This window comes from Pseudorca crassidens, chromosome 5 (assembly GCF_039906515.1).
Source record: "Pseudorca crassidens isolate mPseCra1 chromosome 5, mPseCra1.hap1, whole genome shotgun sequence".
In the NCBI taxonomy this organism is placed as follows: domain Eukaryota; kingdom Metazoa; phylum Chordata; class Mammalia; order Artiodactyla; family Delphinidae; genus Pseudorca; species Pseudorca crassidens.
The window spans coordinates 137,187,870-137,204,176 of NC_090300.1; the positions used below are offsets into that span (position 1 = coordinate 137,187,870).

Consider the following 16,307-nt stretch of genomic DNA (forward strand, 5'->3'; position numbering starts at 1 on the left):
GTTAAACACTTTAACATTAGTAAAGAGAGTGAGTAAAGAATTGTCAGAAATTTTAGTGCTTCTTTTAGAATAAAGTACTTGAAAGTCCTTTTTAAAAGTCCATTTTTAACTTTCTAGCAGCATGATCTCCCTTGCCAATTTCTGTAGTTTAAAATAAACCATTATTGCCGTGTAATACCAAAAGATGCAAAGGCACCTTTATGGCTTTATTACACATTTAAAACGTGAACTGCATTCATTCACATTAATTAATATGGTGAATAAAATTTCTAGCTACCACTAACCTGTCTAAAATCAATCTATCTAAAACTCAGAAAGTTCTTCTCTTCCTATCAAATGTTTAAATTTCTCCATATTTGTAAGTAAAATAACAAAATTCTTTGCATAAATTGTCAGTTTACAAAGTCAACAAATTTTTCCAGGTTAATAGCCACAGCTAAGCATTCACTTGGTTCATATGGAATACAAAAAGCTTACGGAATGACACCTAACTTAAAAGGAAAAACCAGAAAATGTTCTCTTTATAAATACCTATGCTATAACCAAATGCTATGAAACTCTCACAAACGCTGACAACCACTACACATACCTGAGGAAACCAGAAATTCTAGTTTCCTGATGGTTAGTGCAAATGAAAAAACACATTAGAGTTTGGGAACACTGGCACCAAGTGTTATAGCAGCGTCCTGAACTGAACAGACTGTAAATGGAAAATAAAAAAAGGCAGGTGGAATACAAAGATGTCTGTAATAAAAGCAGTTTTATACACTTGCATGATCCCATTGCAAAAGCAGCCAATGTTTACAGAAAGGTCAAACTGATGGAGTTATTTTATTCTTTAATATGCCACACCATGGGCAACAATGTCCCCAAATCTGCACTGATTCATCTTGGTGATATGAGCTGAGCCCACAGACTCTAAAATTAACTAGAATCGATTTTTGAAGCAATTACTGTCATATTATTGTGACTTACACTTACCTACCCCCTCATTTTTTCAAACTGTGCAGGACTAAAGACAAATGTACCTATGCATTCCTTTAGTCCTGGAGATTATTAACACTCCTCTACTATAAGAGCTGCACGCCTGAGGTTGCATCAGACAGAACCTTAATTACTCAATTTATAGTTAAAATTCCGATAACGTGATTTTCCTGTTTAGGTAATTAAAATGCCTTTTAACAAAGCCCAGAGAAAATTCTACTGAGAATAAAAGCCCTAAAACACATTTTCGGCTCTCATTCATGTTTCTTAACAATACTAATTTATCTCAAGAGTGCACCATGACAATTTCTTTACCCTCTCCAAACTGGAAATTGTTATTGACTATCATTATTTCAAGTCCAAATTTAAGACAAAGAACACAGAAGGAAGATGACTGCAGAAAAACAAAACAATGTAAAGTTAAAATAATCTGCAAAATAATTAAAAATCTAAGTTCAAAACCACTTGAACTTTTATAACAAAAGAGAAAAAAACAAGAGTGTTTCTATTTTGATGGTCTTACCCTGAAACAATATTTTTATAGTATAACTGGAATGAATATTCAAATCTATCCAATTATTCCTCAGTATTTCCAAAATGACAACTTATGACATTATTAACTCAGCAGCAGACTCAATAAAATCAAATGCATATGAAACTGTCAAAATGAAATACTCATCTTTAAAAGGGAATTATCTACTTCTCTTTTAATTAAACTGTAGTCACTATATAATAGATACGTTTAAGATCTGCTCCATAAACATTTATCTAAGTGACTCTGTAAAAACCTATCAGCACAGTCTGAGGGATACTTCCCTAGGAACAGGGTAATCAAGGAGAGATAAAGTACACTAAGTGTTTTTAAAATAGTAAGCAATTGAAAACTATATGAACTAGATATTCTACTAGTCTCTTTAACTCTCAAGAATGGTACAATCTAGTTGATCATATTACTGTCGATATTTTTTAAGAGTTCAGTTTGCAATTACAAGCGTGTAAGTTTACTCAAGTAAGTTGCAAAGCAAAGACCCAGATACTTCAAGAAAAAGCTCCACGGGGACAAATCTCACTTACAAAGTATGGTTTAAGACAGAGATCCTTTCTCTAGTCACAAAAGGTTATTAGACCTGCTCTCGGCACCATGTCCCCCGGGCTCATACGGGCTTTATTAGTAGGAAGGACACAACTGCCAAGTCCGACATTTATGTCCACTTCTCTTGACTCCAGCCCCTCTGCAGTCAAACCTATGTTTCTTTCTCACCCCTGTATTTGTCACCCTAAGCCACAGATCTGCCACAAGGGATATCATAGCTTAGAATGTAGCTGCTTCTCCAGAAATCAGGTGATAAGGACAAGAACATGAATCCTTCAGAGAAGACTTGGTGGATCTGACAGACTGGCTGGAACCATTAAGATCCATTTGGAAGACACAGTTTGGCACTGTTCTTTAGCCAGCCTTTGGCCTTAAGATACTGAAGTAATCAACGGAGATAATAAAAAGTTAAAATACTGTATGCTTACCGATTCTATGCTAATTCATATGGCCAAGAATAACAGAAAATGTGCCTTCTAATCCTGTATCACTTGCAAGTTTATAGAGACAGGATATTCAAAAGCACCATGATTTTACTTTTTTTTAAAGAAAAGGCTGTGAAGTCCACAGATGCCTATAAACCAATGCATCAAACAATAACATTTATCTTAAAGAAAAATCAATTAAAAGGCTGTTTGAGAAAAGGATTCCGCGGGCAGCTAACAAAAAATGCAAACAAATGGTACAATAGGATGCAAATAATTGTGCCAACTGACTGTCATACTAAAAAAAATGAACTTGGAAGAAATGAGACCTTAACAGAAATTATGGCCAATGAATGGTTTCTGAAATGGATAAAGCACAGGCTTATTTAGATGAAAGCTATTAGCAGCAATGGCAATCAACTTTATCTAGGGTAAAAAAAGCTAATAAAATATTACAACTTTATGCATATTTGGAATTACTTGTAGAAACAGTTTAAAGGCAAGTTTAGATCTGAACCATAAAAAAGAAAATTTCATGAGTCCCTTATATTTTAATAATTCAGGACAGGCCAATAATCTACCATTAAATTAAGGCAGGATTTGCCAAAGTCTTATTTAAATATGCTTTGAATTATCTTTTTTTGTTTTCTACAAGGCACTAGATTACCCCAAGATAGAAGGTTGTTAATGAAGTGGAGAAAATGAAGCATGACTTTTCATCACTTCTAAAGTTGAATTCAGTGGATATTTTCTGAGAAATACAGAAATCTAGACCTCCTTAATTTTGCCTTATTCAAAGAGATTAATATTTTTGCATTCTTACCTTTTCACTGAAACACTCAAGCAAGTCTTGGACATACCCTCGCATTTCTTGCAAAAATTTATACCGTTCACCAATACCCCCAGAAGACCCTTCTAATCTTTCAATAGCCCTGGTGGAGTCCACTCGGCTTTGCAGATGTTTCTCATGCTGCTGTCGATTTGTTTTGTGCAGTTCTTTCATGGAGTCCAACCTTAAGAACAGAAAAGGATAAATATAACACATTTACATCTGAAAGTCTATGCTGTCAGGACTCTTGCAATATTTATAATAATGCATTTAGTTCCACTATTAGAATATAAAAATGCTTGGAGTGGATCTTTTCATCTGTACTGCTCTTTTCCTCAAAAAAACGGCAGTTTACAGACTTCACATAAAGTTATTTGGTGGGCTAACCAAAATCTCACTGTTTTGTTTTTCCCCCCATATCTTGACTACACTTTTTCAGAGTCCAAGAGGTGCAAATTCAGAACTGTCTTCAACAAGATCACGGAGTGGTATTTTTAAAAACTTTTCGAGGCTTCCACAGAAGTAATCCAAGAAGGTAGCAGAACAAAGTATGAAGTCATCTTCTGTTTAGCTTTTGAAGACAGGCCAGTGAATCTTCTTTGCCGATATTCTGCATCTGCTACCCCAGACTACATGTTGCCTGAGGGAACGGAAAGCTAGAGGACAGGTCTTTAAGAAGTTGATCTGCCCTACCTGTCTTTAAGCTGTTTCTTTACCAAATCAATAGTAACGGGAGTCATCTCATTACTGGGAGTTTTGAAAGGGACTGTATTATCTGTTTTTTGAGATTTGGCATCGGATGATCCGTAGGCTGTGTAACTATAAGGAATGCCATAGGATGAACCGTAAGGCATTGTCTGGTAAGTGTTCTGGTAGTACATGTTCACTTCAGTGGGCTGACTTGCTTGAACCTAGAAAAGAAATGGGATGTATATTAAAACTAGTAGCTGAAACTATGAAAAGAAAAATCCCATGCCTTTAGTGTTAAACAAACAAACAAAAAAACCACTAACAATATAAACTACACCCATTTTCCAAATAGTATGTAACTAAAATAAGTAATTGCAGAGCTCCTCAAAATCAGATAAAAGTAGGGCTGGATTCATTTCTAATTCCTATGCGATTACTGGATTCATTTCTAGTAACTTTCGGGAAAACAATAACGAAGTTTAGAGTTAGGGACATTAAATTGTGTCAAAACACGAGCAACAAAAAAAATTTTATGTGGTATTTCCGCTGTACTACTTACTTCTATAAAATAAATTGTTACAACTATTGAGGAAGATATTTTTCATCTACAATAAGATTTTTGCATTCCTGAGAAATCCATCTTCTACAAAATAATTTTTAAAGTCAGAAAAAAAAGAGCTCTATAGGAAAGAAACACCTTATCTATACAGTGGCTTCCAAACTTTAGGAGCAACAGAATCGCCCAGAGGACTTGTTAAACAGATGGCAGGGCCCCACCCCCAGGGTTTCTCATTCACTAGGTCTCACTCGGGAGGGTGAGAATTTGCATTTCTAACAAGCTTCCATATGATGCTGCCGGCTGAAGGACCAGTTAGAGAAACAGTTACCTAAGAAACCAGAAATTCTTCCATCATTTGGATGGTAAAAGGCAAAATATAATATAGTTTCTTCTAACAGCTTACTGGATACATAACTTTATATAATTTTCCCTCATTATGTTACTTGAATGAATGACAAAGGATCAGTTCAATGTGCAATATGTTTTTACTTTAACAAAATAAGCTAAAATTTTTTTTAATTTCTTTTTTTTTAATTTTTGAAGTTTAATTCTTTGGTTCTTACCTGAGGGATATTAATTCCTTTTCTTATCTGCTCCTGTTCCCATCGGCTGAGCTCTTCATCTTGTTCTCCAGTTACTAAAGCATCATCATCACTCCCCTCAATACCTATAGCCATAAGCAGCGAAGTAAATAATTCCAAAAAAACAGTGAGGGAAGAGATGCTACCATGATATTTCACAAAAATCAAGCAAAACTATTGGCATTAACTCAATCTTACTGAAGTTAAAATGTCTATTATGATCTCTCCCACATTTGATACTTCTGCTTTTGCTTGTTTTAACACACAGCATACCTTAAGCAAAAGGCAGTATCAATGTAACAATTAAAACCTCAGATGAGTTTCCTAACCTCTGGAAACCTAATGCCTCCTAAGAATGAAGAGCCAATTACATATATTTATGTATGTTACGTGCTTAGCACAATACTGGTCACACAGTGCTCAACAGACACTAGCTACCAAAATCATGCTACACTTTTCAAAAACTTCCAATAAGACACTTACACCCAAGCAAGAACAGTTCTCTACCATTAAACATAGTTAAATAAGTATAGGTACTTTTTATCTGATTGTAGTATCAAATTATATTTAATAGCAATGAAACAGGCTTACTGTCCCATTAAATCAAGTTACCTATTTCCTCCGCAATTTTCTGCCTTTGTGATTTTTCTTTCACAGAAAAAACTATACGGCGTTTCTCATCATCGTCTTCGTCGTCACTGGCATCATTCTCATCTTCTCTAACAAGGCGGCCTTTACCAGGCTCACTATCATGAGGAGTGAAATCTCCCAATTCCCGGGCCATCTGACGCTTTTTCCTTGCAGCGTGTATAAAAGCTGCATCTGGAATTTCTCCTGGAAACAAATGGTGAGGATTATAAACTATGCAATTATTAGGGAATAAAGTTTCTATTTTCTTGAAAATACGAAAGATAAGTGAATCTCATCAAGACAACCTTGTCACAGTGATGTTCTAATGTTATCTGCTGGCATCCCCGGCCCCCTTCCCAAACTGTGCCTGCAAAACAACTGATTTATTTTTAGTTTAGTGTAAATGAAAGTAAAAGTCGCTAGGGAAACTAAGAAATATATATAATGGCAATATGTACAGGAAGGGGGGGAAGGGAAAATCCACCAAAGCAGTTTTATTTTAATGGTATATTTTTTCATTTTTAAGAAGTACACGAAAGCAATAAAATCACATTTATTACTAAACCAGAAAACAAATAAAAACAAAAAAGGTATCTACAATCTTACACCCTAAAAAACACTATTAGATTTATAGTATATTTCTCTTGCAAATAGTTTTCAGTTGACCTGTAAGCACACTGAATATATAATTCTGTATCTAATTTTTTCTTCATATTAAAACATAAGCTTTTTCCCATGTTGTTTTGCATAAACATAATTTTTAGTGGTTTACAACATTCACTCAATAAAGCATAATCTACTACATAATCAAATTAATTGACATTTTCACCTACAGTAAAAATTAATGCCTTGCTACTCTTCAAATTGTTATTTAAACAACTATATAATATCCCATCATGTAAATGCACCTTAACTTACTAAGCCATTCCTCTCCTGCTAGACATTTTCTAAATGTTGCTCATTGCAAATAACGTTGCAATAAAAACATTATTTCCTTGGATAAATTTCTCGCTATGGAATTACAGGGTCAAAGATTAAGAACATTTGAAATCTACTGATTCATACTGTCCAACTGCTTCCCATATAGACTGTACCAATTAGAATGCTACTAGAACTATATACATAACTTTTCACAACTTTACAAACCCAGAGTAAGAATTTTATTTTTTTTTAATTTATTATTATTTTTTGGCCTCCCTGCGCAGCCTGTGGGATATTAGTTCCCCGACCAGGGATTGAACCCCGGCCCACAGCAGTGAAAGCACTAGGGAATTCCCACAGAATAAGTATTTTTAGATTTTATAATGAATTAAATGGTTACTCTTCATAATTTAAATTTGGCTACTAAGCAATTTATTTATTCAAAAGCTGATTAGCCAGTGAATATATCTACAAATTATTTCCATAAAAAAGTTAAAGAAAAAAAAAGTGTGAACATAAAACTAGCAGCAATTTTGCCTTTGGTAGCAGTTCTTAAAAATGTTAAAATCTTAATCTGAAATACATAAAAAAAGGACTTTAGTACCATTTACTTGAAGCCCTACATTTGCTTTGATAATAAAACTGCCTGTCTGAGAATGAACTTGGAAAGTTGGGAAGTTTCTCGTTTTCTTACTTTCTGTATTTGCAAAATGAAACAACCTGGCTTCAAAGAGGGATGTCATAAGAAACACCACTTTGCTAACTCCTTCCTAACGACCATCTTTACAGACAGCTCATTCTTGAGGGCTTACTTCAGTTCTAAGGAGAATTTGCAAGTACACACCTGGACGGAGAACATTCAAAGAAGATAAAGCATTTGAAAAGGCTCCGGCAGGCTTTGGCTTTTCTTCCTCCTTCTCGCTTTCCATATCCATTTCATCTTCCCCGTGTTCACTGATGATGACTCCATCTTCTTGACTGGTGTCCTTAACATGACCTGTTTTGTCCAAAGGAGGTTCGCCTACATTTTTGAAAAAAGTAATAAAATATATCTAAAACAAGATCCATAAATTAAGGAGTCACTTCTAATGCAATTATGGGCTCAATTCATTAAAGCTTGAACTATTTTAATTGTTTATAAAAAACTAAAACCACTGATGTGTGAAAATGAATAAATCACAATAAACACAATTGGGAGGTAACAACAATACAGGGGACGCAGGGATGCATGAGGCCTGCCCAATCGCTACCTTTAATTTTTTTTTTTTTTTTTTTTTGCGGTACGCGGGTCTCTCACTGTTGTGGCCTCTCCCGTTGTGGAGCACAGGCTCCAGACGCGCAGGCTCAGCGGCCATGGCTGACGGGGCCCAGCCGCTCCGCGGCACGTGGGATCCTCCCGGACCGGGGCACGAACCCGGGTCCCCTGCATCGGCAGGCAGACTCTCAACCACTGCGCCACCAGGGAAGCTCGCTACCTTTAATTTTATCAAAATTTTACTAGTTTATCAACTAACTGTTTCTCCCTCTAAACTCTCATAGGTAACTGTTCAAACCTCTTGGAAGCATTATTTCACTTTACATGTCAGTATTTCGTTAAACTCTAAGCCCACTTGAGGCAGCTTTCTATCAAGAACAAAGATTACAGACCAGAAAAACCTCTCTGTAATGAACACTTTACGGGGTATCATCTTAGTTCACAGCCATTTGTCACCCATCATCTGAAGGGTCGAGACCCAAAAGTCACATTTACACTGTGTAAGCCCCTGACCCCACTGCCATGAATGAACGTTTAAGAGTGGATGTGTGACTAAACTTGATTTTTCTGGCAATCTGGAATTGGGACACAGAGACAAGTCAGAGACTAGGTGGCACTAAAAACCACATGCAAACTAGGAAGGGAGTTGTGGAGTAGCCGTACTTGGCCACGTGGACAGAGGAGAGAGCTCTCTAGTTCTCAGGCCATTCCCGAGGCCAGTTTCAAGACCGTTACAGTGGTTTACTTCACACCAAACGGTTTACTTTACTTATAACTAAATAGTCCTATTACACCCTTCCCAGGCAAAGCTCAGAAAATCAGTGTTTTTCACCTTGAAGTACTGAACCTGGCAATGCACACAAGAGGCACCATGAATATAATGGAAGAGTAAAACAAAAGTTCATTCTAAATATGAAAGATAAACTTCTGTTGTTTCCCTAGCATGCTCCCCTCCCTCCCCAAAACTGCTTCAAAAGTTCTTAGTTCTTCTCAAACCATATTCTACTTCCCTAAAGAAGAGTGCTGGGGATAATGACTCCCCCCACCCCCCAGCTTTACTGAGAAGATTTAGGTCATTCTGCTTTAAGGCTCTTTAGTTTTTTAAATTTACCATCCTACCTCATTAGCCACAGACTCCCTCTGAAGTGACTTCTAAGGCTATGAGATTTTAAAACTCAGTTTAATCAGATGTATAAAGATAGATATAGTCAAGAACTACCCATTTCCTTCTGCTCTCAATCTACACTACATCAATGGCTTTTATAGACAAAACAGAACTACAAGAAGGTTTACTAGATCAGATATGCCCAGATAAAGATTTCTGCAGACTTCAAAAGATTCAGTGTTTCAATAAGTTGATAAGTATTTGCTTGTGATTGAGCAAATACAAGTCCAAAACATGGCTGACGGGTGAATTTTTGTGACTTGGTCATATATTATCCTTTCAGACAGCTTTATAAAAAGAGACGCTAACTAAGCTTCTCTAGGCTCCTCTTGTGCCTCAATTTCTTTGACTGCTACTTTCAGAAACTTGCTGTCACAAATATTCTCTCTACTTTGAATGATTTTTTTTTTAGGTTTGCAGCTGTTTTATTTATAAGTATACATTTAACACAAGGAAATAAACACTGATATATGGAAGTATAGTTAATAGTAGTGTAGCTATGTATCATTCGGATGATTACATGATTTTAAACAACAAACTACACTGAAAAATTAATGCGATAAAATTCTTGGTCATAATATTATTAAGAATATATAAACTGAAATTATGATTGCTCCAAATTTGAAAATGGAAGTGAACTCACTTGGACAGAGTCAGAGTTTAACATAATCTGAAAGGAGGTGGGGGTCAGGCTCTCCCTCTCCTTTCTTCTGTCTACAAAGACACACAGGCTTCTCTTTAGCAAAAGAACTTCTACTTGATCCCAATTGTTTCTCTACCGTCCTTTCCTTCTCCCTCTGCCAAACTCCCCAAAGCAGCAGTGCAGACCTGCTACCCACCCCTTCCTCACCAATTTGCATGCCTCAACCCTGGCAAACAGCCTTTGATTTCTCCCATTCCAAGCTCACCAACTAACCCAAAGGCTGCAGCCACAGCTAATTCATACAGTATCACTGAGCAATTTAGTAAAAGATGTTCCTTCCTCCAAACAGGCACAGAGCTTGGCAAGTAAACTAGCCTCTTTTGCCAGATGCCCTCCTCCGGAAAAGAACACAGCAACCCTGCCAATAGCCCTTCCTCAGCCCTTACTTTTCCTGACCTTTCTGATACTATTTCACACAACTGACAGTCATCATCTTGAAACTTTCCTATCTTTTCTCCTTTGGACTTTATGATTCTTTTTATCTCTTCAGTAAACCCTCTTCTCTATGTGTATGCTTATTACAGGTAGAAGTCTTTGGTCCTCAGGAATTTTTCCTTTATGCTACTCCCTCATCAACTCCATTTACTCTGGTTTTAATGATCACCTCAATGAGCACCATATCTAAACCTACATCTCCAAATCTTCACTGGCCATTTCCACTCAAATTCAAGTTTAAAGGTAAACTCATCATTTTAGGAATATCACAAAAGTAGACTGATACTACCCTTGTTTTCAAGTTAATGCACTTCTGCCTGTCTAAGGAGGGCTGGGGTAGGAAAAGCCCGGGATTGTGATTTGATGAATGAGAAGAGCTACAGAGCGCCATCACTTCAGAGATGACGACCTATATAACACAGAGGCTCCACCTTTGGGGAGGACATTAATTGAGTTATTGGGTGAGTAGGAAATCCGTTATATGAAAGTAGAAGATAGAAGAGGTCACAGAAGGTGGCTTCAAAAACCTTGTACTTGCTTCAATTTCTTAACCTAACAGTAAAATGGTCCTTTCTCAGTTCTCACTTTTCCTGACCTTCCTTGCTCGATTTCATCGTACACAGTTGGTTCTCAAGAGATCTGGAAAATATGAAGCAGCTTCCTAGAGTCAAAAATAATCAGTTCCCCTAAAAACCCTCCTCCCTCCTCCTCCCACCTGCATTCCCTATTTCTGTATATCATACATAATTATTATCTCAGTCACCTGGCACAAAAGCTCAAATCTGACTATTTCTTTTAAATCCAATAGCTGACTCATACTTTAGGTCTACCAATTCTTCCCTTGCAATACTTCTCAAATCATCTTTTACTAGTTCTTTACCCACACCCACAGCAAACATTTTTAACTCATCCACAATTTCCCACTGAGTCAGGAAAAGCCTCCGTCTTGCTCAGCTGAGACCTTTTTAAACCCACTACTAATGGATTAAAGCTGGCCCTTGCATTTCAACTGCTTTAAGCCTCCAATCTCTCCCTGTGCCAATCCATGCTGCATGCTAACACCAGGTTAAGATTTCAAAAGGCATTCATCATGTCGGCATCTTGCAGGCCGCTGAAACAGCAACCCTAAATCCCTTACTAGATAGTAAACATCCTTCACATTCTGTCAGCAACGTACCTTTCACCCTAAACCTCCGCTTCCTCCACAAATCGTCTACTTTGGCCTGTCAGGCATACTTGCTCTTTTCCAAAACAGCCTAGGTCACATTAATCTTTAATATCCCCATACCTCCCCTAGCCTTTGGTATTTAAATTATCAAAAAGCCGGCTTCAAATTCCACTTTATCTAGGAAGCATTCCTTTACCCACCTCTAAAAAAAAATGTAGTTAAACTTCACCGGACACTTTGCCAAATACTGGGTCCAGTTATACATTTAAGTGATGCTGTCTCCAAAATAAGATCGCAAATTTGAGATATAAGGACATACTTTTCCACATTAAGCATATAGCGGAGAACTGGGAAATAATAATTCTACCTTTAATTCCATAAAATAAAAATATTTCCCTAAAGCACTTGCAGTGAGAATAACTCATATTAGCATATGATAATGGAACCACTTTCCTAAGGACAAATAACTGCTTAAAAATTTTAACTTAGATTGTGAGAGGACATGAGAGATGTCTGTACAACGCAGGCAGGGGCCACACACTGAGGAGTCTTCATCTGTGTAGCTGATGAGGCTGCTGAATGGGAGTATTGTCAACATTAGACTTAGGGCATTCCTAAAAGTTCTCTAAGAATTAAACCAACTGTGTAAATAACACCAAAGGAATCGAAAGCTTGTCTCTACAAAATACAAGTACGGGAATTTGCACAGTACTCCTTCAAATAGGAATAAACCTGTATCTCAGGTTTAAGTGCGAAACCTCCCTTCTCTGTTCAACAGCAATTGGAACACTAGTAGGAAAACTGGGAGACAATTTAGTCATTGCAGCAGAAACATTCCTGTGGCAACAGTTCTGCCTTTTTAAAAAATGTATTTACAATGCAATTGTCTTATAATTAAACAAAAGAACTGTATCGTTACTCAATTTGTACCCCTGACAACGACAAAGTCAACTGAACAAGTTCACTATATATACCAAATCCATTCAAACCCTGTGAGAAACAGTTTCATTTTGTCATTTCAAAAGAATCATATTCGTTTGGTACTTACTGTCAGCTGATGAGTTGATTTCTGTCTTAATCTTCGATTTTTCAAGATCTTCTTTATATTCTTTCTTAAGCAATTTTACTATCTTTTTGCTATAACTTGATTTCTTCACTTTGAAAACTTCTTCACTTTCTTAAAAAAAGAAATTAAACGAAGTCTGTAGTAACCATTTTCAGACAGTGTTTTCCATTCTAACTTGCAAATTCTTCCAAATACATACTCATACACGCCAAATCATTACATAACTTGAAATTATTTCAAATCTGTAATAGGTTCTCAAAAACTGAGTCAACTTCATAGGTTAATCTGGAATAATGCCAATTTGAGACTTTTTAAAAGGCAAAACACATGTAACTGCAAAAAATTGTCCTGTGTCCTACTGTCTTCCTTGAATCATCTATTGCAGGAGGAAGAAAAAGTCATCGAAAAAGCACCTGATTATCATATTATTAAGGTATCCGAAACAAAACATCCAAAATCAAAAGGTGCTAGTTTACAGAGCTGTCAAATCCGAGTAACTCTATATTCATCACAAACTGACATACTGTTATTTCAAGACTAAGCTGAGAGCTAATCACTTTTCAAAAATAAGTTTTGATGACGTATCCATCATCCTTGATTTGAAAACTTTAAAAGTCAAACGCACTTTGCCAAATTGTCCCTGTATCATTAAAAACAAAAATGTGGCTGTACTCCTCTCAAACTTAAGATAAAAAACAACAGGAAAGCCAAAGAGAAACTGCCTATTACTGGAAACAAGAAAGCATCCCGCACCGAGATGCTTCATAACATGGACTTAACTGGGTTATATAAACACACACTCAACAATTCGGGAGGTAAAACGGTTTAAGATTTAAGGCTCATTTACGATCAGAAATCTAAATCCACTGCAGCCTGGCCCCTCACACCAGACTGGATAAACTGCCCTGAAATACCATTACACTGTCTTTCTTCATTGTCCAAATGTCAATGCGAGGAAGGCCGCACATCTGTACCCCTGTTTACTTTTATGGGTAAACTGAGGCTCCGCGATCGCAAGGGACTGGCCCCAGGTGACTCAGAACCAGAGCTTCAACTCCGGGCGTCTGTTCCCAGACCGAGTACTCCTTACACACCCGGCCTTCCCGATCAAGGATGTCTAACCAGGACGAGAACGGCAAAAGGGGTGGGCACGGTGACCTACAGAGGGCTCAGAGAACGTGCCAAGAGCAGTATGGGGACCTGACTCGAGTTCTCCCTAAAACACACCCGCCAGTTAAAAGAAGCAGGACAGGGAACACTGAATTTCCACTTGAAAAACTCAGAATGACTGATCTGAGATCCAGGAATAGGAGATGCACGGGAGGACGATGAGAAGGAGGCGGTAGTTAAGAAAAGGCTGGTGGCGGCGCGGGAACACGTCCCCAGCCAGAGCAGAAGGCCGGAGGCGGGGACAGTGTGCAGCGGGTCGGGCGGGAAGGGGCTCCGTTGCCGGGGGCTGAGGCTGGGAGCCCAGGGAATGCGGGGACTCGAGGTGGATGCGCGGGGTAGGGATGTCGGGATCTGGGAGGTCGAAGCGCGAAGGTTACCTTCGTCCTCATCCTGGAAGCTGAGCAGGCTGGCCCGGGGCACCTCTTTGTTCTCTCGTGGCCTCTTGCGCGGCTTCAGCCCGTTGCCGGGCTCCGCGCCTCCCGGGAAGCAGCCCCCGGCTTCAATCCCGGGGCCCGAGGTCAGCGCGGAAGGCGGAGGCAGCCCCGGGCCCAGCAGCGGCTCCCCCCCGGGGGCCCTGTCGCCGCCGCCGGGGCCCGGCTCTTCGCCGGTGCCCGGCGGCGGCAGCAACGGCGGCGGCTCCTGCTCCTCATCGCGTTCTCGCTCCTCCTCCTCCGAGTCATTCCGCTTACGCACGTTCACTCGCCGGGCCTTTCGGAACATTCTCGCGGCCCGCACGTCTGTCTCCCACCGGCACTCACACCGCGGCCCCGGCAGCGCAGAACTCGCGAAGGCGCACGCGCGCTCCCCCCAAGCTTCAGCCGAGTCGCGTCTTCCCTCCAGCGACAGTGCACCCCTGAGCGCGCTTGCGCTCCCGCTCTCAGTACTTGGGGAGAACTCCGCGCCTCTCGCGAGAACATCAGCTGTTTGCACTGTCCTCTGTCGGCGTGGAGGATTATCGGCATGGAACTCTGAGACTTCGGTGCTATCCGACGGGTCACAAAGAGGATCATAGAGATTAGAGGACAGAGTAAACCCTGCTGTCCCTCAGCCCAGGGAGCTGCAGTGCGCCTTCTGCACTTACGTAGTCACGCAAGGAAACCTCCCGCCAAGCGCAGGGAGGGGCAAATAGAGAAGGAGGAGGAGGGGAGGGAGGAGGAGGGGAGGGAGGAGGGGAGGGAGGAGGGGCGGAGCCAGGTTTGGCGAGGGAAAGTGCAATCCAGCGGATAGGATGTTACTCTCGAGACTGAGGTGTGGTATGATAATTATAACTAACTCTACTGAGTAGCACTTCGTATTTCTACAGCTTTATGGCTATCGAGCACTTTCAAAAACACTGAATCTCATTTAGGATAAAATGTTCCTTGGCCTGATATTTTAGCCACCTTCCCTCTGTTACAACGAAAGCAAAAGTGTTTTTGGTGTTTTCGAAAGAATGCCAGGTTTGCTAGCAGTTCCGAAACCTGGCTGATTTCAGAAACAAACGGAAGGAAAAATCGACTTGAGGGTTGGAAATGGTTGTGACACATTTCAGACTTGTGTCACATAGTAACAATCTTAACTGCCAAGGGCGGAACCGGGTATTTGACTTTGAAGTGGAACTCACCTGCTTTCTCATTGTGCCACCAAATGTAGGGCCTTGTCCTTCACTTATGTGCATATATGCGAATTTTCTTGTCTCAAAATTCAAAAGGTGACAAGGGGCATTCATTCATATAGTGAAAAAAGCCCACCCATCTCTAGAAGCCTTCCAGTTCGCCGGCAATGTTAAAAGTTTCTTATGACCCTCCAGAGGTATTCTATGAACATAAAAGAAAAGATGTATATTTTATGAATTACCCTTTTTATACAATGTGCAAACAGTGCATTTTTAGTCTAACATAAATTGGAGATCAGTTCATATCTGTTCATAAAACGTTGTCTCTTCTAATACCCACCTGCATAGTGATCCACGGTTAGACTGTACCATAATCTATTTAACCAGTCCCATTAAAAAATTGGTATTACGGTTATTTCCAGTCTTGCTGTAATAATCAATGTTGCAATGAAAAGCTTCGAAAAATGGTCACTAGTAGGATGAACTAGTAGTGGAATCGCTAGATCCAAAGATGTGCGTTTGTAATTTGGCTAATTCTAAGTTCTTTATAGCAGCTGTGCCAGTCTGTACTCCTACCAAAGTGCCTACTTGCCTACACCATCCTGTCAAAATTTCACTTGAGATTTAAGTTCCAAGTTGAAAAAGATCCCAAGCTCAAGAATTTCTATATCATACACATCTGCCTCTGGTTTTCTTTGATTGGATTGAGATCTGCCCACCCATCACTCACTTTTGGAAACTGGCAAGATGATCTAGGCTGAGAGCGTCCTCTGTAACATTTTCTTCCAGTTAATAGGGAACGTTAATAACATCTAGCTTCCATTCTACTCAAATTACTCTAAGTTCTTATATTCTGGCTATTCAGCATTGATTTAAGTTCTGATTCCAACAGTGTTTCATTGGTGAAATTGAACTCCAATTCCTATCACCGAAGATTCAAATTGTGCCTGGTCAGCCTCTAGACAGCAGCTCCAGAGCCAAGAGACAGATTTGCAGTAACTTGATTAGGGTAGAGGCAACAAAGACAAGGTCCGGAGGA

At 39.2% G+C, this 16,307-nt stretch overlaps 1 protein-coding gene across 2 annotated transcripts in view; it reads right to left on the minus strand.

Annotated features, from left to right (window-relative positions):
* The window catches only part of PAXBP1 (PAX3 and PAX7 binding protein 1), a 33,956-nt gene extending 19,254 nt beyond the window's left edge, over positions 1 to 14,702 (minus strand). Inside the window, exons 1-7 of one of the 2 annotated variants that reach the window (XM_067739366.1) lie at positions 14,052 to 14,665; positions 12,487 to 12,615; positions 7,557 to 7,733; positions 5,774 to 5,995; positions 5,144 to 5,247; positions 4,025 to 4,242; positions 3,326 to 3,515 (exon numbers count right to left, since the gene is read on the minus strand). In XM_067739366.1, the coding sequence (XP_067595467.1) occupies positions 3,326 to 3,515; positions 4,025 to 4,242; positions 5,144 to 5,247; positions 5,774 to 5,995; positions 7,557 to 7,733; positions 12,487 to 12,615; positions 14,052 to 14,394 (1,383 nt within the window). In that variant the 5' untranslated portion in view covers positions 14,395 to 14,665. Of the gene's footprint in view, positions 1 to 3,325; positions 3,516 to 4,024; positions 4,243 to 5,143; positions 5,248 to 5,773; positions 5,996 to 7,556; positions 7,734 to 12,486; positions 12,616 to 14,051 lie in introns of both variants that reach the window. The other variant, XM_067739367.1, reaches the window with a different exon arrangement.
* Between the last annotated feature and the right edge of the window lie 1,605 nt (positions 14,703 to 16,307).